The following is a 15,840-nucleotide window of genomic DNA, read 5'->3' on the forward strand; positions in this document are numbered from 1 at the left end:
TTTGATTGTTTGAAATAAGGACAAATTAAACTAAAAAACAGAGATTGATTATGGCAGTCAGAGAAAAATTAATAAAAATTACAGTCTTTCCTTCTGCAGCTCTATTAAAACAAATTGCAGCAGCGCTACAGTATAGTTCCTCTTCAGGAACTCGAGCTGCGTCAAAAGCGCTTTGGGGAACGCGCCCAGCGTGCGCGACTCTGAATATCGTGTGAAATCAGACCAATGGAAGAGCGTGACGTCACCGGCGGAGTGACATAAGCGACCAGGAAGCTATAAAAGCACGTGCCACGCAGCTGGCGTCAGCTTCGCGTCTCTCAGCAAGCGCTCTGTGTGTGATTGTCAAACTGTTTGTCTGTGAGTCTTATTTACTGTTCCTCCCTGCCCGAGATATATAACGGGTGGGGATACACACAACCTTTGCGTGGTTTGCCTGGGTTCGAAGCACGCTGAGTCGGCTCTCGAGGGGGCCGACTGCCCGCACTGTGTGCGGATGTCGGTGCGTATGCTTCGTTCCCGGAGGGCCCTCTTCGAGGAGGGGGCCTTCGCCAGCGTTCCCCGCGGTGCTGGTCCCGCTTCTGCTGAGGCAGAACGGCGGCTGCACTCGTGGGGTTCGCAAGTGGATCTGGTGGAGGGAATGGAGACGGGCCAGTCCCTATCTCCTTCCACTTCTGCCAGATCCGGCACCCAATCCCTAGAGTCGGAAGCACGCTCAGCGGTTCCTTCCACTCAGGGAGAGGGGTCGACGCTTCGCCTCTCTTCCTCCGAGGAGGAAGTTGATGTGGAGTCGCTCGACAGGGATTCGCCACCCCACTCGCCGCAGTATGAGGAGCTCTTGGAGGTGGTTACTCGCGCGGTGGCCAAGTTAAATATCGATTGGCCCACCGAGAAAGCAGCTGAACCGCAGAGAAGCAAGCTTGATGAACGCTTCCTGCGCGCGAGTCAGCCACCTCCCAGCCGGGGCCTGCCATTCTTTCCCGACCTGCACGATGAGATCTCCAGGTCGTGGAAACGCCCATTCTCGGCCCGCCTCTACATCCCCTCGTCAGACTACTATGGGAACGTAGTGGGGATGGGAGAGCGCGGTTATAGAGCGATGCCCCGGGTGGAACAGACGCTCGCGAGCTATCTGTCCCCCGGTGCGGCGTCGTCTCTAAAGGCCCCGGCATTGCCCTCAAAGCCACTAAGAACAACTTCGGCTTTGGTGGGCAAAGGGTGTGCGGCAGCAGGTCAGGCTGGTGCGTGTCTGCACACCATGGCGGTGTTACAGGCGTACCAAGCCGATCTGCTCAAGGAGCTAGATGAGGGAGAGGAGATCAAGTCCCATGATATCTCATAGCTAAGAAGGACCGCTGATCTCTCCCTCCGCGCCACCAAGGAGACCGCTCGAGCGATTGGGCGGTCCATGGCAGCTATGGTGGCCGCGGAGAGGCACTTATGGTTGACCCTGTCCGATATGAAAGAGCGGGACAGGGTCTGCCTCATGGACGCCCCGATCCAGCCGACTGGCCTGTTCGGCGACGCAGTCAATTCTGTCGTCGACAGGTTTCAGGAGGCCCGCAAGCAAGCGGCGGCGTTCCATAAGTTCCTCCCTCGTCGCTCCCTCGGGGCATCTGGGCGGGAGATGCCCCAGCCGCTCCCTAGCTCCTCGTACCGCGAGGCTCAGAAGCAGAGCTCGGCCGAGGACTTCCCAGCCCAAACAATATCTCAGGGCGGTTATTGAAGCTAAGAAGTCCTCGGCCAAGAAACCCTGACGCCAACAACCCAGGGTTTCAGAGGGCAGCCTCTGCTGGGGTAGAGCGGTACACACCGCAGTACACGGTGCCCGTCTCCCCTCAGCGCCCTCTGGGGGCCGGTCTGCTAATCCTGCCAGTGATCCAGGGTGCAGCAGGTCCCAGCGAGCATCGCTCTCAGTATCTTCCGCCCGTGCGCGTAGCGGGGCTGAGACGCTCGCCGCCCCTGCGGGGGCCTCTTACACCAGAGATCAGTCTCGAGAGACTGATTCCCTTAGTAGATTATTTAGCAGCGTGGAAACTACTGCCAAATGTATCTCGATGGGTCCTGCACACAGTAGAAAAAGGCTACCGCATTCAGTTCGGCTCCGTGCCGCCAGTATTCAACGGGGTCGTTCAGACAGTAGTCGGCCTCAGGCAGGGTCTGGTTATGGAACAGGAGGTGAAAACCCTATTAGAGAAGGAGGCCATCGAGGTGGTCCCTCCTCTAGACAGGGAGTCCGGATTTTACAGCCGGTATTTCATAGTTCCCAAGAAGGATGGGGGGCTGCGTCCGATTATAGACTTGAGGGTCTTAAATCGTTCAGTTATGAGACTAAAATTCAGAATGCTCACAATCAAGCAAGTTGTAGCGCAGATCAGGTCCCAGGACTGGTTTGTCACGATAGATCTCAAAGACGCATATTTTCATATATCCATCCTTCCACATCACAGGAAGTTTCTGAGGTTCACTTTCGGGGGCGAAGCTTACCAATATCGAGTACTTCCCTTCGGCCTTGCACTCTCACCCCGCACGTTCACAAAATGTGTAGACGCGGCTCTGGTCCCCCTGCGCATGCAGGGCATCCGCATTCTCAACTATATCGACGATTGGTTGATCTTAGCTCAGTCAGAGCAGGCTGCGGTTCGGCATCGAGATGTCGTCCTCGCACATATGGGGGAGCTGGGTTTGAGACTGAACGCCAAGAAGAGTGTACTTTCTCCGGTTCAGAGAACCACCTATCTAGGCGTAGTATGGGATTCGACCACGATGCAGGCACGATTGTCCCCTGCTCGTATCGAGTCGATCCGCATCTCAGTCGAGAGAGTCAAACAAGGCCAGTCACTCACTGTCAAACAATTTCAGAGATTGTTGGGTCTGATGGCAGCTGCGTCCAACGTGATACCTCTTGGCCTGCTGTACATGAGGCCCCTGCAGTGGTGGCTCAAGACCAAGGGATTTTCCCCGAGGGGCAATCTACTTCGCACTATCAAGGTCACGCGGCGCTGCCTACGTGCCTTAGATGTATGGAAGAAACCTTGGTTCTTGAAACAGGGCCCGGTGCTGGGAGCTCTTTGTCGCCGTGTAACGCTAGCGACAGATGCATCCCTCACTGGTTGGGGTGCAGTCATGAGTGGCCACCCTGCCCGTGGTCTGTGGAGCGATCGCCATCGAACATGGCATATCAATTGTCTAGAAATGCTAGCAGTTTTTCGTGCACTGAAGCACTTCCTCCCAGACCTAAGGGGTCACCATGTGTTGGTGCGCACCGACAACACATCGGTGGTCTCCTATATCAACCACCAGGGAGGTCAGCGTTCGCGCCCTTTGTACAAGCTGGCGCACCAGATCCTGGTGTGGTCCCAGAGCAAACTCCTCTCACTAAGAGCAGTATATATTCCTGGGAAACAAAATGTGGGAGCAGACATACTGTCGAGGCAGGGGCCGAGGCCCGGGGAATGGAAACTTCACCCACAAGTAGTGAAGCAGATATGGAGAATATTTGGCAGGGCTCAAGTAGACCTATTTGCATCTCAAGAGACGTCTCAATGCCCCCTTTGGTTCTCTCTAGTTCATCCAGCTCCTCTGGGACTGGACGCTATGGTACAGACCTGGCCGAGGCTTCGTCTGTACGCATTTCCCCCTATTGCTCTGCTCCCGGGAGTTCTGGCGAGAGTGCGCCGGGACGGGGTCCGTCTGTTGTTAGTAGCCCCGTTCTGGCCGGGCCGAGTATGGTTCTCAGATCTAGTCTCGCTCCTCGACGGCTCTCCGTGGGAGATACCGATCAGGACAGACCTCCTCTCGCAGGCGCAGGGTACGATAATTCACCCTCGCCCGGAGTTGTGGAAGCTGTGGGTGTGGCCCCTGAGGGGGCGCAACTTTTAGCAGCCGGTCTCTCAACCGAGGTTGTTGAGACCCTTCTCCAATCCAGAGCTCCCTCAACGAGGAAACTGTACGCCCTGAGGTGGAAACTCTTTACCTCATGGTGCAGAGACCGCCAGCTAGACCCAGCAAACTGCCCGATTGGTACAGTTCTAGAGTTTCTACAGGCTAGGCTCTCTGCAGGGTTGACCCACTCCACGCTGAAGGTTTACGTGGCGGCTATTGCGGCCTACCACGCCCTTCTCGATGGCCAGTCTTTGGGAAGACACCCCTTAGTTACACGTTTCCTCCGCGGTGCGCTGAGGCTGAAACCTCCAGTACGATCCCGTATTCCCCCGTGGGACCTGGTGGTGGTGTTAGAGGCAATGTGCAGACCCCCATTTGAACCTATTCAAGATATCTCAGACAGACACCTTACACTTAAAACCTCCTTTCTGTTGGCTATCACCTCTCTGCGGAGAGTAGGAGACCTTCAGGCCCTCTCTGTGGCCCCTACTTATCTTGAATTTGCACCAGGCATGACTAAAGCGTTCATATACCCTCGAGCGGGATATGTTCCTAAGGTTCCCTCTGTTACACCACAACCTGTCGTACTGCAGGCCTTCTGTCCTCCTCCCTTTCGGGAGCCCGACCAAGCGAAGCTAAATTGTGTGTGTCCAGCTCGAGCGCTGGACGCATACGTCCACAGAGCTGCCTTGTGGAGAAAGACCGATCAATTGCTTGTATGCTACGGTCCCCCCAAGAGGGGTTTTCCTGCTTCTAAGCAGACTATCAGTCGTTGGATAGTCGAGGCTATCAACGCTTCCTATGAGTCCTCTGGTCGTCCCCTGCTGTCGGGAGCCAAGGCTCACTCTACCCGGGGTATGGCGGCCTCCAAGGCCTTCTTAGCAGGTGTATCCATGCTGGACATCTGCAACGCTGCGGGATGGTCCACGCCCTCCACGTTTGTCAGATTCTATGGCCTAGACATGCCAGTCACTCCAGGCGCTTCAGTCCTCCTGACCTAAGCTGTGCTCTTCGGATACACACTAGGCAGGGGTTTGGTAGTCTGGCGGCGTTGGTACTCGTTCCCCAAAGCGCTTTTGACGCAGCTCGAGTTCCTGAAGAGGAACGTCTCTAGGTTACGTATGTAACCCTAGTTCCTCGAGGGAACGAGACGCTGCGTCTCGGAGCCATACCCCCGGCACCCTTGCCGGCGCTTGCTGGTACTCGAAGCTGACGCCAGCTGCGTGGCACGTGCTTTTATAGCTTCCTGGTCGCTTACGTCACTCCGCCGGTGACGTCACGCTCTTCCATTGGTCTGATTTCACACGATATTCAGAGTCGCGCACGCTGGGCGCGTTCCCCAAAGCGCTTTTGATGCAGCGTCTCGTTCCCTCGAGGAACTAGGGTTACATACGTAACCTAGAGACGTTTATCATTATTATATGCCAGAGTATAACAGAAGGTACGGTGTACACAATTTAAAAAGAAACAAAGAAAAGCACTCAGATTTGATAATATACATTGTATATTGGAATTATTAATCATTTAGAAAATACAGGTTGATAGTAGGCTGTTATGCTTCAAGCATAATGAAACAACAAACTTTAAATTAATTTTAAAGTATGTTTTTTTTTTACTTTCAGTCTTTTATTCTATTTTTATTTATTTATTACAATTTCTGAAACTATGGCTACTTTTCTCTTAACTCTACACTGAAAACTGCAAAACATTACGCATCTCTTGCAAAAGCAAATACTTGTTTCAAAACTATTTTAACTCTCATAAAAATTTAGTTTTTGCACAGTAACTCTGTAAGACTAATTCTTGGCCTTTGACTCAGTTTTCAATTTCAAAAAACACATTTTGCAAAACACAACACACAATTCTTTATGTAACACAAATAATATAGGAATTAACATTATACAGTAGCACGTTTTTGCAAATGTTTGCTTGTGAGATGTGTTTGTGATACTTTGAATGCAGTGCTTCATTTTACAAGATACATTTTGTGTGTGTAGTTTGTAAGATTTGGGTGTAAAATATGTAAACCTCACCTGTTTCTTCAGAGCAATGTAGATGTGTTTGAAATCTACTGGATCAAAGTGCATTCTGGGAAGCACTGCTCGTTCATCATTAGATTTGTACAGCATTATTGGACAGCCTGGTGTATATTTCTCATCCAACATCAACTAAAAACATAAACCACAGCATTATCCAAACTTTAGCCAAATCATTATGTTGAACACTGTTCATTGCTGGCATATCAAAGACATTTTTATTATTCACAGACACAGATTTTATGGCCATTTAAGATGCTTACTGTGTTTAACAATACTTCATGATGCGTAAGCCTTATAATTTTAACAAGGCCCCACAAATTCAAACGCTACTTATACCCTCAGTGTTTTGTAACTAGAGATGATAACAAACGATGAAACTAGTGAAAAATAGGATATGAGGCAGACCTTAATGAGTTGTCCATCACTGGTTCCTATGAACAGCACAATCCAGGATTCAATCCTCGTTGCTGCCACTGCTGACATTGAGCTGTACCTGAACACCACAGAGAGCGGCTGAAGTCCACTACCACTCTGAAACACAAACAACATTAACTTTAGATGACTTTAGTGAATAGTACAACTATGTTTATCATGCAACATCAATAAGGTGAAATACGGTTCTCAGTCATTTTATTAAAAAATGTGTAGAATGCAATTTCAAACCTCAGAACCACATAACTTTTCACCGTAAGCGCAGAAACCCTTGACCTGGCCTCGAACGTTACTGATGTCGTACAGAGCCAGCGCGCTGTTCTCCGGATCCTCCTGATTCTGTGAACTGAACACACCTGCCCAAATAACATCGTTCACTGAGGGAATAACGGTGCTGGCGACGAGCACTGGACGAACTTTATCACTGCAGCATCGTATCGTTGAAGCCTGCAGGGATTTGATGATTTCTGACTTTTTCTCTTTAGAGCTGTCCATCCTCAGGACGAGCACTTTCCTCTCATCGTCAGTCTTTGTGTTGAGAAATAAATACGAATCTGAGGGCGAAACTCTCTGGAATCCATCAATAAACTCTACATCTCTCACTGTGCTTTGAATGATGGCCTCTGATCCTTCTGCTAATCTTGAGAAAATCCCTCCTGGTTGAGAATCTAAAGTGCTCCATAAGGTAACAACAGAATACCTGGTATCTTCAGCTTTTGCATCATCGTCCTTTTTCCCAACTAAAAGGTACCTTCCAGCTATGAAGGCAACAGTTTTTCCATTCTGTTTCGGTCCTATCAAATTATCACTTTCATAGTAAATACTGTTTGTAATATCATTTATATCAAGAATTTCACAATACCCATCTTTAAAAGTCCCACATGTTATCAGGGTGCTGTTCACGTCATAAGGCACCAGAATGTTGACTCTGTGAAGGTCAGGGGCATTAGTGATGTCTTTCCTCTTCTCCTCATTTAGATCGTGTCTCATCTGATGAAGTCGATGGTCAGTAAGAACAAACAACTTACTGTTACCAACTACAAAGTCCTTAATGTCTCCATCAAAGTCCTTCACATCACTGCAAATGCAATATTTCAAAAACAAAAGTATTCCAAGTAAGTGTCTTCCCATCTTATTTAATAAGTAAATGAGCAGTTGGATAGGCCTACTAATGTATTTGATGACAAGATCTTGTCACAGAGATCAGCTGTGCTCAGATGAGTATAAGGGTGAAGTGAGTGGATGTGAAGTAACACTCTGAGATGAGGGCGGAGGTTTAGCAACAACAGATAAATTTTGGTTTCTAAAACGAAGATAAACTTTACAAACAGTTACTTGAGTGAAAGTTAAAAATAAATAAATAAAAACACTCGTACAATGCACAAAATTATATTAAAATAATGTTTAATCGGTTTAAAATGTAAATTATGACATCAAGGGGAAGGAGATTTTTGCAAAGTAAAAGATCAACGTGTTTAATAATAATATTCATATTGGTTTATGGTTTTTGTCCTGATCCAAAAAAAAAAAAAAAAAACATCTTATATCTAATATAACTTGCAGGGAAAAAATAAATATGTATATGTAAAAACAAATTAGGCTATTAGTTTTGGGACATACAGTAATTGCTGATGCTATATCAAGCTAAATTAATTACCATAAAAAAAAAATGAAGATGTAAAGATGTAGTTTCTCAGCTTGTTTATTTTTGCTTGTTTCTGTATGAACAGAAGGAAAACGTGTCAAAGTATTGACATTAATAAAATATTACAACGCAGCAACCACTATGAATACAGGAGAAATGTGGTTTTTAATATATTAACCACTGTGCATATGCAGGATATACCATTTTATATAGCAAAAGAATAGCAAAAGAATGTGTTTTTATGAACACACAATTAAAACAACCAGCGTAACAATGGGGTCAAGGGTCAAGAGCCCAACAAAGGGAAACACTGATCTCATTGATGGTGACTTCAAATGAAATAACAATAAGAGCTTCTCTAGATGTCTGACAGAAATAAAGTCAGTCTGGCTAATAATGAGATCCCGGTAAAGCTGTTTAAGGAGTTGTTTAATCAGATCTTAAGAGATTTAATGTCTTGTATTTCAGTTGATTTGTTCTTCATCTGTGGGTGTAGTCAGTTGTAGTTCTTGTGTTTCTCTTTCCTTCGGTGATCCTGCTTGTTAACAGCAGCTGTTCATCATTAATGCTCAGTCCTCTCATAATTATCTTCTTAACTCATGCACTGCTTCAATGCAACTTTAACACTCTGTAGAGTGGAAACACATGAGCACTGAACAGTGTGGGGACTTTGCTGTGAACTATGACATAAAACTTAATCGTTTCATTCACGTTTGATTGACGCATATGAATCACATTAAATTTATTCATTTGTTTCATGTTAAAACTATGTAATCTGAATGGATGGAAATTTGTTATGTAACTGAAACTAAAATTTAGAAACTTGATTTCACTGTGTTTATAAAGAGTATAATTAATAAGTCACGTACAGCACCACCTGCTGTTTAGAGAACAGCGACACAGTATCTGACACAGGATTTCTGACCAGTCAGAGAGGTGAGATAGGAGTAATATTATCCTTCTGATCTCCCAGGCATACTTTTTTATACCTTTGTGTAAACAGGGCATTATATCTAAATGATTCCCTGACAGTATGTAAATCACAGTGCTCACTGAACAGGAAAAATTAGCTTTTTTAAGCAGATTCATCGTCAGTGTTAGCAAGTATAAGGTCATTTTATTCAAAAAGTCGGCAAGACATACTATATGAAGTCCTACAGTCAGTTACGAGAATATTTAATCAAGGAAGGCAGATACAATTTGTGTGGGTACCAGGACATGAAGGGATAAGGGGAAATGAACTGGCAGATAAATTCGCCAAGACAGCATTATTAAAAGGAAATATAGAAATGCAAGTCAGTATCAGCAAAGCAGAGGTTAAAAGTGTGATATGGAAGACAGTAAATCAAATGTGGCAAGAGAGGTGGGATAGAGAGGGAAAAGGAAGGCAATTATATCAAATCCAGGGGGATGTTAAGTGTACAGTGATTGGAAGTGGAAATAGCAGAGAGGAAACGGTCATCTTTAGGTTAAGATTGGGACATTGTTTATTAAATAAAACACTAAAGTTGATAGGTAAACATGACACGGGATTGTGTGAAGTATGCAAGGAAGAGGAGTCAGTGGAGCATGTGGTCTTGAGGTGCAGCAGGTATGATGTTCAGAGAGAGATGATGAGGAATAAGTTGAGAGAGATAGAGGTTCAGGACATGACATTAAAAGGGCGATTGAGCACTCAACATAGGGCACAGACCAGAACTCTGATGGGTTTCTTAAGGGATACAGGGGTTTATAATAGAGTGTGAAGAGTCATAGGAGTATTGAGGAAGGTTATAACTATTATTATTATTCCTTTTTTTATTTATTTTATTATTATTATTATTAGTAATATAATAGAGTAGAATAATGGTGAAGTGTGTGGATGTATATGATTGGGGAGTAGGAGGGAATGGGGTAAATTAATGTATGAACCTGTTTTCTGATCCACACTCCGGAGCAGAGGGTGGCGGTAATGCACCAATTATGCTGGATGCCAACCGCCATTGAACATTAAAAAGAAGGAGAAGAAGAACAGGAAAAACAGACTGGATATTACATTAAATCCAAAATAATTAGTATATTAGTAAATAGCAAATCATGCTCTCCCAGTCTTTTTTATTCTGCAGATTTTTGCTGTGGGAAACCGGAATTGTTTCTATTACTACTTTATACTTGACCAAATGATTTGTGTGGACTGAGGCAGAAATAGTTTGTATTTTCACTCATTCTGTGAAGACACGAATTCCCAAAGCTGATCTGAAAATAAGGAAAAAAAAAAGTTCTGCTCTTAAAGTATCTCATAAACTTGACTAAGAATTAGCAGCAATTAATAAAGTCAAACTACAGACTTCTCCTTCTCATTATCTATTGAGATTGAACATTATTTATCTTAACATTTAAGTAACCATATGCAAGAAAGTAAAACATATATTTAAAAATTAAAAAATCCATAATGGGGCACCTTAATAATTATAATTAGTAGTAGTATAAATCCACATTGATAAAATGTATTTTAAATATGAATACACACACACACACACACACACACACATGGAAGTCAACATTTGATGTGGATGAAAAGAGTTCAAAGTTAACCTAAAACCAAAATGAGTTCTTGTCTTAGGACACATTTAATGAACTTTTTCGATCCACATCAAATGTTGACTACCACACACACACACATACACACACATACATGCATGTATAAAGTATAATTATGATTGTGGTCATTTTTTTCTCAAATGGGGAAACAAAATCTTCGGCCTCTTATAAAGTCAAGAAAATCATTTAAAACAGGGACATACTGAAAACACAGTATCCCAATTCTATGAAGTTGAAAAACTCAATCACGACACTTACTTTGTAGTCAATCTCAGAGAGCAGATGTTTACATGCATCCTAACGAGTAGAGGAAGAGCAGGTCATGTACTGAGTTCACTTCAGTCAACACAATGAGTTTAACTAACAACAATGAATTGATAATAATTTATAAAGGTATGCTATTTCCCAATACACATATACTGAAACACTGGATTATAGATTACACGACATCTTCTCACCTTTATGTTTAACTGTGGTCCAGGTCCAAGTGTCCAATCACAACGCTGAGAGGAAGAGGACCAGTGACAGCCAGATGATACACACTGAACACACCTGCATTTAATTCATGTTTTTAATACCACTGAAACAAAAGTTCAAAGAAGTCTTTTAAACTATTTTAGACTGTGATGTTCTCACTGTGTATAAGTAGCATTTGTTGAATGATCTGTGATACTGGAGCAGTTCCTCAGTGTCAGCATCTCTGTGATCTTCTGATCCTCAACAGTAACAGTAGCAGAGACTTTTAAACCTGAACAGATTACCAACAAATGTTTCTGATTATAATAATCATATTCTGAATAGATAAAGGCACTGTATGTTAGTAAATATACAACTTCTTTAAAAGGAGAACCAACCTCCAGTATAGAGCATCTGGTCAGAAAAACTACAGGAGCAGTTTGGGAAGACTGCAGACAGATCAGAGCCATCACACAGGTTTACACTTTCTTTAGTGAAGGAACATGAGAAGGCAGGATTTCCTGTGCTCTCCAGACTCAAGGAAAGATGTAGAGTAATCTATATAGAAGAAAACAATGGTTGGTAGAAAGTAATCTTGTAAATGAAAAAAAAAAATGTTTTAAATACTAATATCTACCTTTCTAGAAGAATTCTCTGTCAACTGAAAAGAAAACAGCTGTGTCTCAAGAGAGTTTTTTGGGATGGACACCCATGAAGTATTTGAGCATTCATCTTGAGGAGAACAACTACTGTAGATAAAAACAGCACCAACCAAAATATCACTACAGAACTGTTTGCACATTGCACATTTAGTGTAGATGCAGTCTAGAGCAGACATATGTGATGTGTGAAAAATCACACGTGTTAAAGGCAGGCTGACCTTTGAGTGTTCACACACCAGCCACAGAGAGGATCCTGAGCAGCTCTGCAGTCTTTCAGAGTGCTGTATTTAGCACACTGAATAACGGACACTCTTCTTAGCTAAACGCGAAAACATGAACAGAAAGAGACAGGAATGATGGTTTGATCTAACACACAGTAAAGTATTAGACATAATGATTGATAACTTCTGGACAGCTTAATTCAGTGGTTTCTAACTGTGGGGCATGGGAGAATAATTTTCCCCAAATTAAAAATTATCTTGGATTAAAGTTTTAGACAAAAGTATGTCTATACAGTAGGTCAAACTATTCCTTTCATATTGAGACTGAAAAGCAATTTAATTTGAATTCTTCAGTTTAAAACAGTGATTACCCTCGCACACATGTATGTGATCGATAGGTGTGAAGGATAAATGACCAAAAACAGGTCAAACATCAAAGCAGAAATCAATGAATCCTGCAAACTATCAGTACTTGCAAAGTAGATTTATTAACATAACATTTTATATTATGTAAACTACTTTTTAATCATTAAAATATTATATAGCCTACCTATTTATTATTCACTATTTTTATGATTTTTTAAAATTCACTAGCATATATATATATATATATATATATATATATATATATATATATATATATATATATATATATATAATTACTATATATATAGCATATATATATAGCATATATATATATATATATATATATATATATATATATATATATATATATATATATATATATATATATGTAATAACTATATATATAATTTTTTTAAATGCACCAGATTTCTAAATCTCACCTGTTTCTTCAGAGCAATGTAGATGTGTTTGAAATCTACTGGATCAAAGTGCATTCTGGGAAACACTGCTCGTTCTTCATCAGATTTGAACAGCACTGTTGGACAGCCTGGTGTATATCTCTCATCCAACACTAACTAAAGAAACAAACAGAAATACATATCATGAATTATGACTCCAGTAACCTAATTAAAATGCAGAATGAAAAAATAACTTATAGCTATGTGTGTAAATAGAAATGGTGTGCATGTGCTTAAAAATAAAAATCCTGTGTCTAGTGAAAATAAAGGCACATGTTTGACAGATAGATGAAGGAGACCTTTATGAGTTGTCCATCCCTGGTTCCTATGAACAGCACAATCCTGGATTCATTCCTCGTTGCTGCCACTGCTGACATTGAGCTGTACTTGAACACCACAGAGAGCGGCTGAAGTTCACCACCACTCTGAAACACAAACAACATTAACTTTAGATGACTTTAGTGAATAGTACAACTATGTTTATCATGCAACATCAATAAGGTGAAATACGGTTCTCAGTCATTTTATTAAAAAATGTGTAGAATGCAATTTCAAACCTCAGAACCACATAACTTTTCACCGTAAGCGCAGAAACCCTTGACCTGGCCTCGAACGTTACTGATGTCGTAAAGAGCCAGCGCGCTGTTCTCCGGATCCTCCTGATTCTGTGCCCTGAACACACCTGCCCAAATAACATCGTTCACTGAGGGAATAACGGTGCTGGCGACGAGCACTGGACGAACTTTATCACTGCAGCATCGTATCGTTGAAGCCTGCAGGGATTTGAGGATTTCTGACTTTCTCTCTTTAGAGCTGTCCATCCTCAGGACGAGCACTTTCCTCTCATTTTCAGTCTTTGTATTGAGAAATAAATATGATTCTGAGGGTGAAACTCTCTGGAATCCATCAACAAACTCCACATCTCTCAATGTGCTCTCAATGATGGCATATGATCCTTGAATTATTTTTGAGAAAATCCCTCCTGGTTGAGAATCTAAAGTGTTCCATAAGGTAACAACAGAATACCTATCTTGAGCGGATTTATCGTGACCCTTTTTCCCAACTACAAGGTACCTACTGCTACTTGTACCGGCTATGAAGGCAACATATTTCTCATTCCATTTCGGTCCTACCAATATATTACTTTCACAGTAAGTAATGTTTGTAATATCATTTATATCAAGAACTTCACAATACCCTTCTTCAAAAGTCCCACACGTTATCAGGGTGCCGTTCGCATCAAAAGGCACCAGAATGTTGACTGTGTTCAGGTCAGGGGCTTTAGTGATGTCTTTCCTCTTCTCCTCATATAGATCGTGTCTCATCTGATGAAGTCGATGGTCAGTAAGAACAAACAACTTACTGTTACCAACTACAAAGTCCTTAATGTATCCATCAAAGTCCTTCACATCAACGCAAATGCAATATTTCAAAAACAAAAGTATTCCAAGTAAGTGTCTTCTTCTCATCTTGCACATGTGACGAGCAGCTGAAGTTTAGAGATCTTGTCACAGAGATCGACTGCGCTCAGACACGTTCACTTGTGAAGTGGATGGAAGTGAAAGTGGTTCTGAGGATGCAGATGACTTCCGCGCAACACACCAACAAATCTATAGCCCTGGTGCGACATTTAGATGTTTTGAACATTTAATGATGAACAAAAGAAAATACGATTCAGGAACAAGTCTCAACTCTTTTAGATAAATTTTACTGACAAGCTTCATATTTAATAGTTGTAATTTTGTGAAGTTCCGCAGTTCTTTAGTGACTGTTGCACCCATGTGTTACCCAACATAAACAGCTACATATTTAGAAAAGAATAGAATACACAAAAATGTAATTTATTGCTATTTAGATATAATTTGATATTTGAGCATTGGCAAAACAATTTATCTGTCTTTTTCTATTTTCTATCTAATTAAGCTTCAGTAAAATAGTAGGCTATAGTTGATTATAGATAAACATTATTTGGATATTATTTCTGTTGACATTGGCGCATTATAATATACACACGCATAAACAGTCTATTTTGCCATACAGGTTTGTTTTTTTGTGTCTATAAGCCACAGAGACATTTAAAACCCCATTGTCTGCACTGATGCTGAAACGTGATTCTGAGATTGGAAATTGCATTCATACATGTTTTTTTTTTTTTAAATAGAACAATATTTCACCTTATTGATGTTCCATGATAAACATAGTTGTACTGTTATATACATTCTATAAAGCACATAAATTAATCTACATGGCATTATACTATTTTTCTAGATCTCTTAACCCTACTCCATACTTATACATAACTTTAAATAACTACTTTACTTGCTTTTAATAAGCCGCAAATTGAAGGAGCTTACTGAGGGAAAACTTTTATAATGAACATGTGTTAACTAATCTAAAATAATACCACTTAACATTATCCCTCACATGTTTTTACTGGATAAATGTGTTATTATGGGCAAATGTTTATGCATAAATCTAGATTTAAAATTCATTATAATATAATGCATTCATTTGGCCCTTGCTATCTGGTAGAAAGAAATATATCAACTCAAATGTGATACCATGCTTTAATCACTAACCTCTTTAGCCCTACTTATAAACAGACAGCATTTTCAGACATAATTACATACTTTTATTAGGTTTTGCATTTGAAAATATATTTAGAAATAATTAAATACTACCTTTAACAAAGTTTTTTTTTAATGTTTTTTAAATCTTCTGGTACAACTGGTAAACAGTGTCCAGCACAGGCTTTGATCTCACTCTGTCTCAAAACTGATATTTCTTCTGACTGCTAACCAGTAACCATAAAGAACATCACTCAAACCTAAATGACACTCAGCTAAATAACACTGGATGTTTAATGCATGTTATTGTTTTACTGATACAGTATAAAGTCTCCTTAACATGTTTTTCAGTTCAGTTAAATAAAAATAAAAATATTATTTTAATTCTCTCCCACTAACTTATGAAATAATTGCTACACCCTGATAACAGCATTTAAATAAATATTAAAATGAATATAAAGTTTTCTTGTTATTCATGTTACATTAACATAATATAGTAATAACAGTAAATTATGCATAAATTCAAGCAACT

General features: G+C 41.6%; 2 protein-coding genes across 2 annotated transcripts in view; both read right to left on the minus strand.

Annotated features, from left to right (window-relative positions):
- The window catches only part of LOC113056848 (plexin-C1-like), a 7,411-nt gene extending 185 nt beyond the window's left edge, over positions 1 to 7,226 (minus strand). The window contains exons 1-2 of the mRNA XM_026223755.1: positions 6,327 to 7,226; positions 5,916 to 6,050 (exon numbers count right to left, since the gene is read on the minus strand). Coding sequence (XP_026079540.1) covers positions 5,916 to 6,050; positions 6,327 to 6,470 — 279 coding nt within the window. The 5' untranslated portion in view covers positions 6,471 to 7,226. The remainder of the gene's footprint in view (positions 1 to 5,915; positions 6,051 to 6,326) is intronic.
- A 1,625-nt stretch (positions 7,227 to 8,851) lies between these two features.
- On the minus strand, positions 8,852 to 14,277 carry LOC113063145 (plexin-C1-like). The gene is made up of 10 exons (XM_026233348.1): positions 13,299 to 14,277; positions 13,041 to 13,166; positions 12,724 to 12,858; positions 11,915 to 12,015; positions 11,672 to 11,783; positions 11,433 to 11,592; positions 11,215 to 11,326; positions 11,037 to 11,130; positions 10,837 to 10,875; positions 8,852 to 10,233 (listed from the first exon to the last, which is right to left on the minus strand). Exons 1-10 carry the CDS (start codon positions 14,217 to 14,219, stop codon positions 10,144 to 10,146), a joined length of 1,890 nt encoding a protein of 629 aa, XP_026089133.1. The 5' UTR covers positions 14,220 to 14,277; the 3' UTR covers positions 8,852 to 10,143.
- Between the last annotated feature and the right edge of the window lie 1,563 nt (positions 14,278 to 15,840).

The sequence above is a fragment of the Carassius auratus genome, chromosome 4 (assembly GCF_003368295.1).
Source record: "Carassius auratus strain Wakin chromosome 4, ASM336829v1, whole genome shotgun sequence".
Taxonomy (NCBI): Eukaryota; Metazoa; Chordata; class Actinopteri; order Cypriniformes; family Cyprinidae; genus Carassius; species Carassius auratus.

Coding starts and splice junctions, on each gene's coding strand:
- LOC113063145 (XM_026233348.1), bottom strand. CDS start 14,219: ATGTGCAAGATGAGAAGAAGACACTTACTTGGAATACTTTTGTTTTTG. Junction 13,167..13,298: donor AAAAGTTATGTGGTTCTGAG/GTTTGAAATTGC, acceptor TTTGTGTTTCAG/AGTGGTGGTGAACTTCAGCC. Junction 11,593..11,671: donor CAGAGAATTCTTCTAGAAAG/GTAGATATTAGT, acceptor TCTTCTATATAG/ATTACTCTACATCTTTCCTT.